The 6330-nt window shown below is 44.8% G+C and overlaps 1 protein-coding gene across 1 annotated transcript in view; it reads left to right on the top strand.

Moving 5' to 3' along the window:
* Positions 1-6330, top strand: part of Ptprt (protein tyrosine phosphatase, receptor type T) — an 868923-nt gene that overhangs the window by 119307 nt on the left and 743286 nt on the right. Inside the window, exon 6 of the mRNA XM_023714963.1 lies at positions 2388-2562. Coding sequence (XP_023570731.1) covers positions 2388-2562 — 175 coding nt within the window. The remainder of the gene's footprint in view (positions 1-2387; positions 2563-6330) is intronic.

Below are 6330 nucleotides of genomic sequence, written 5' to 3'. Positions count from 1 at the left end.
ATATATATTTCACTACGAAATGGTCCTTCATTTATATCCCCTTTTTTGTTGACTCGTCCACATGGCTGACACTGACAAAGGATCTACAAACTGCGGTACAGCATTTCAGGGTAAATCCTGAGGGGATTTGACTGACCTTGTCAGATACAATAGTTACATTTCTTGTTATATAGGTCTTGCTTTATCTTGGTCTTAGCTATCCAGAAGAAAACTGTAAAAACAAGTTCTGCTTCTTTTTCTTTTTCTCTCTATGCAGCTCAGACTCGTAACAATCCTCTTGTTTTCAGCTTCCCTAGTGCTGGGATTACAGGCATGCACCACCATACCTGGACTCCATCGCTGGCTCAGCGCGCCCAGGGAGAGGGGTCGGCATGGTATGACACGTGTTGCCAGGGAACAATCCCTGACCCCTGCACTTGCCTAAGCAAAAGCTTAGTCCACCGAGCTACCTCACCGGCCTTTCTGTTTCTTTTCTTATGCTGTCTGCTCCTGCCCTTGTGTCAGCACTGACTCAGTTGCTTCCACAGACTTGAACCTATTCCTGAGCTCCTGTCCTGATCTGTCAGTGAGGTTGTTTGGGTTTAGAGAGATGGCAAGGAGGAAAGTAGGTCATCCACATGGGGCGACTGTTCACTTCATTCAGGGCGCAATGAAGATTGCACCCCAGAAGGCTTAGGGCATGAGAATTATAAATCACAAGGTTTCCCTAAATCCAACCAGACAATTAAAGCACTCCATGTTGCTTTGAGAGAAAAATTTAAATTAAGGGAGGCAGTAGGGATAAGGCCTCAGGAAAAAAAGAGTGTTTGACTTGAAGTTGGAAATCCTGGTGAAGGACTTATTTGCTCCTCATATTTATTTAACCTCTTTGACATTTAAATTCTTTGGAGAAAAGCAGCAATAATGCATACCTCAAACAAGGATCCGAAGATTAAAAGAAGATTTACACAGAAATACCCCTCTTAGGGAGTGGTGTACACTAGGTGCCTAATAAATATTCACATGCATGTGCCTTACCTGTCACCATAGTTTGCAACTGTGGAAGTTTATTTTAACACAGTATCACACTCAAAATTTAGGAAGCTAGAGACAAAACCCTGTATGTATTCACCTCGATTCTAGAAGTATCTATCAAGTTGGTTCTGGAAGTAAAAAGAACAAAAAGCTGTATTTGGGGAGCTCTAAAGCAGGAACATTTATAGACAGAGATGTGTGGAAAGCTTGCTACACATAAAGACATGATGGGCTTTCAGATGGTGGTGTGATAGTCCTGAGAACTTTCTAGAGTGGATGGACTGGGAGTTGAAAGAAACAGGACAGTCCCAGCAAAGGAAAGTGCTCAGGCAAGGAAGAGTGTAGGAGTCCCTGCCTGCACATGATTTTGGTTAGTGGTTGTTGCTTTGAGAAGGTTGCCTGTTCGGGCCACACTGAGTGCCAATTGTAGGAGTACCTTCCTGGTTCTCATCTCAGTCCGAGAAGTTAATATTTGTAATCCCAAAGATACATTATTGAAATCCCACTAAATTAATTCCAATCTACCACTCCCAGTACAACCTATGGCGTAAGTAAAGACACTAAAACATATTTATAATTACTGGGAAGCCAAGGGGCCCTAAGTCCAGCCATGATGATGGCTTTCTGGAACAAAGAGGCTGACCCAGGGTGGCACCCGGGTTTTATTCAGTGGAGGAGTGGCTTGAGGAGGGATGACTGAGAATTGTGGGAAGTAGGTAAGTACTGTGAGCTGAGCTAGGTGGGTGGCCTACATTTACCTCTGTCATAGGCAGAGAAAGTAATTTGTATTATGCTGTTGAGATAGTGTCTAATGTTTGGGGATCTGGTGCTTAGCCAAAATGGAGACAATCTCTCTTCTTTTAAGAACAGTTGCTCAGGTGGTCCTCCACAGAGGAGAGGTTTCAGACATGCCTTCTATTCCTGGTGACAGGTTGGTACAGGTGTGGCTTAGAGCCTATGGTTGGGATAGCAGGTCACCTGCTGTAAGACTGGGAGACAAGCTGTTTATTATCTCTCCAGTGGGCTGGGTTTTCACTGATCTACCCAAGCCTGTCTGCTTGAAGAATGGAGAGAGATAGGGGAGAGGAAGGATAAGGAGCTACAGCTCACCTCGAATGAAGTCTGCGCAAATGGCTAAGATGATCTTCAGTGGCTCTCGCTTTGTCTTCTTGCCACGAGGCACCCCCTTCTTGAATCAGCTCATCAGCCAAGTTTCTTCTTGCATCAGGTGACAGAACAAACCACAGTGAAAACCCTGAGATTAATGTTAAGTTCCAGAACCCAGGAGTAAAGGGCTGGGGGAGCATCTATGCTGGCAGTTGCTAGAAGCCTCACCGTGCTGACTTTTCTCCTTCTCTTTCTCTGTCTTACAGCAATGGAATGGCAGAGATACGGCCCTCATGGTCACTCGGGTGGTCAACCACAGGCGTTTCTCAGCCACGGTCAGCGTGGCAGACACTGCCCAGCGCAGTGTCAGCAAATATCGCTGTGTGATCCGCTCAGATGGTGGATCTGGTGTTTCCAACTATGCGGAGCTGATTGTAAAAGGTGAGTGATGCCAGTCTGAGCCTCTACTCAGAGTGGCAGCGTCTGGGGACTCTTCTGCTCCTTCACTTCACTGGGCTTAAAGCCCTCTCTCCTGCAGTAGCATAGGGCACAAGTTTCCTATCACCCCATTCTTCTCAACCAACAACCCCCAAGAGGGAAAGCAATTATAAAATCATGGAACAGTGTGCCATTTGATTTAAGTGTGTTCTTACAGATGGGTTACATACACAAGAGACTATGAGATGTAGAGCCCAGAGGGCATCTCCAAATTTGGCTCTATTTTGTGTCTACAATCGGGATGAACAAATGTCCTTGTGCCCTGGTGGCATTCTGTAGTAGCCTCATAGGGTTGTTTCTGAGGGATTTTAAATTTAAAAATTGATACAGTGACCATGTTTTGGGAGGGCTTCTCAAATAGATAACGCTACTCCACTGGCTTTGCTTTCATTCTTTTCAGTTATCTTGTTCTTGTTCACCTTGAGGTGCTATTTACATGTTTTTCATTAAAATATGCAGGGTGTTTTCTTTTCTGCTTCTTTCAGGAAGCTGGGTACTCCACTTGCTTTGGAGCCTCTGCGTAATCTGTCATCATGCTAAATGGGCATATACTATTTCATCAAGTGCATTTTCCTATTTTGAAAAGTCCTTGTATTTGCAGTCATTAAGGTAACTCCAGGTGTTTTTGTTTTGGTTTTTTCTTTCCTTTGGGTGCACAACAATTAGCATGTCCATGTAGTTCTTCTGAAAAGAATATTTTTCTTCCATTGAACCAGTTTCTTTGCTCCAGATAAATTCCCCAGAGGTAGAATTGATAGGTCAAAGAACGTGAACATCTTAGCGCACTTTTGTTTAGCAACGTAGTTTGTTGCAAAACAACGACAAAAAAACTGTTTGACAATTTACAGTGGAAGAAACAGCATAGGAAGTCACTCATTATGTTCACCGATTAAAATTGCAGTATAGCATAATTGGGAGCATGAAACAATGAAGCTGCTCACATTATGCCAGCCATAGCAGGCTTCCTGGTGTGTTTGAAGGGAAGAAAGTATGGCTAGATCTCCCAAAAGTCTTTAGAGTCAGCTTTCTAGGTCAGAAAATGGGAACCATGGACCTGTGTTTGCTGGCTCCCATGTGACCTGACCAGAGCCATGCATGCTGAGTTCTCTGTTCTGGGCCATCTTGCCTCCAGGTAGATATTCCCATGGCTGACCATGTGCCATCACTGGAATCCCAGTGTAAGTGCCAACATGGCACCCACTCTCAGAGAACGGCCCAGTCTTCTCTTGGTCATATGCCGTCACGTCACCGTTTCTGTGTAGAGCTGATCATACTTCACAGTGACAGTTTCCCTTTCGTTGTTTGCAGGCTGATTTCTGTCTCATCTTTTAGGAGATAATCTCTAGGATATGAGGAGCCTCATCACTCTTGTTCTGAGTCTCCCATTTAGCACAGTGCCTGATGTGGGTTTGGAGTGCGCTGAGCCACACAGACTTCACGGTGCTTGACTGTTCTCATCCGCAGTGAGTCCGATCGTGAGGCTCAACCTTAAGGAATATGTGGAATAATGGATAAGGAAATGAATGATTGGTCTCAGCAGGGATTCATTTCTTCACCATAATGTCTTGAACACTTAAGCTGAATATCAACAAATTAGGCAGTCATGAGCACAACAACGAATACAAAAATATAATCTTTGAATTTGTTTACATTCACTGCCATTAATACACAAAAGAAGCCATCCCTTCGATCCCAGCAGGCTCATATTCTTGCTTTCTTGCTTTTTTATGCTGTAAGATTGATTTGCGTGACACTGTGGCATGTGCAGGGGTTTCAAATACTCAGTAAATATGTAATTTCTTGAGCTGTCCCCTAGCAGGCTAATTACACCTCTTTCATGGCTGGCCTTCCACTCCAGACTGGGAGCCTCAGGAGCCTCAGGAGCCTCAGGAGGGAATTGGTTGTGTTCTCTCTCTCACGTTCTCCACGGTCTTAGGGGCATTGGTGCCTGGTAGGTAGCTGGTGATGAGATAGTAGGGAAAACGTGTCTTGGAGTTGGTGGTGTACTCTGAGAGTTTCACACGTGACAAGTGGAAAATACTTAGCTTATTCTTTCCACGTCTGCCATTCATCTGGAGGGTGGGGCACATGGGAAAGCAAATCTCCTGGGGGGCTACTGGGTAGAGAATGTGGTGAACATCAGTGCTTTGATTTAGAGAAGTGGCCACTGGGAAAGTGATTCATCCTGTGTTGGCTCTTCAACTTTTTTTTTTTTTTTTTTTTTTTTTGTTTTATTTTTTGTTATTATCAGACTTGTAGTGATCCTTCTTGTTTTCTGCCTCCCAAGCACTGGGATTACAGGCATGTGCCACCACGCCCAGTCTCAGTCGCCATCTCAGCATGCCCTGGGGGCAGGGCCAGCATGCCAGGCCCAAGATCTGACCCCTTGCTCCTATATTTGCCTAAGCAGGCACTTTAATCCGATGAGCTATCTAGCTGGCCTGAGTGTTGGCTCTTCAGTCTGGGTGAGAACTAAGGAAGAGCCTAGTGCTGTCTCTGATTCTAGGTGCACTAGCCAAGATGGTCATAGTGACCCAGAGACCACAGCTGCTCTGAACTGTGACCTGTAGCCCTTGCTGCTCCAGGTTGAAGATGTGCTGAGTGTTACCCTGGCTTCTTCATCATGGACAGTAGTGGGTTGGCATTGTCTATATTCGGGTCCTGTTTTATTATTTCACATAGATGAAATTCAGCTGTGTTTTTCCTCTCATTTTAATATTCAGTTGGTGATAAGCCACAATGTGGTCCCTTGAATGCAGAGAGGTCCCTTCACATATGCTATCTCATTTTATCTTAATTGCAACTGTGAACATTGGTTATATTTGAGCTTGTTTTATAGCTGAGAGGATGGGCACAACCAGGTTGAAAAACAGTGTAGTACTAAGGGGTGGAGCTCAGGTCCGATCAGGGTCTGCCTTAATGCTGTTTGGGCCACACCTGGAGGGCCTGGGGATTGCAACCTTCTAGGCACATAGTATCATGTGTCATGCAGAGTGCCAAAGCAGGTCTCAGGACAGGAGTGCTTGGGTCTGTCTACATAACTTGCTGTTTTAATTCATGCATGTCCCCACCCCACTGCTGGCTTGATGCTAGGTTCATGGAGAAATGTACTTGACCTATCCCTGTGTGTACACACCCACACCCACCCACTCCTAAAGAGCTCATGGTACCCAAAGAAAACAAAGCAATGCAAGACAGGGATACCCCGAAGCAGAGATCTGCCATCCAGGTATATGTCCCCAGCAACCATTGCAAGGCAGTGAGCAAGAGCACTTGGGGTAAAGTGACATTTGAAGAATGACTCGCCTCCCTCTTAAGAGCTCTTTGTCTGGGCTGAGCCAGGGTGCTTAAACATTTTAATACTGAAGTAATTATTTAAAAAAAACCTCAAGGGAAAAATATTTTTTTATCAGGGATGAGAAACAGCACAAAAAAAGTACTCAGGTGCCAAGCCTTGTCTAGTAGAGGGGCTATAACCCACATTTCCTGTTCTTGAATGCTGGAAATTTGATGTTTTTCACAAGTCATAGGGCCCAAGGGGTCTGAAGTCTTTGCCTGATTTGGGGATGTCACAGAAAGTAAAAGATCTCTCTGTAGCTTTTACTACACACAGGTTTTCTCCATTTGGTTCTAGTTCAGCAGAGAGAGAGAGAGAGAGAGAGAGAGAGAGAGAGAGAGAGAGAGAGAGAGAGAGAGAGAGAGAGAGAGAGA

This window comes from Octodon degus, unplaced genomic scaffold, assembly GCF_000260255.1.
Source record: "Octodon degus isolate 3935 unplaced genomic scaffold, OctDeg1.0 scaffold00037, whole genome shotgun sequence".
Classification (NCBI taxonomy): domain Eukaryota; kingdom Metazoa; phylum Chordata; class Mammalia; order Rodentia; family Octodontidae; genus Octodon; species Octodon degus.
Note: the sequence above shows the minus strand (reverse complement) of the source record. Positions and strands in the feature narration are given on the sequence as shown.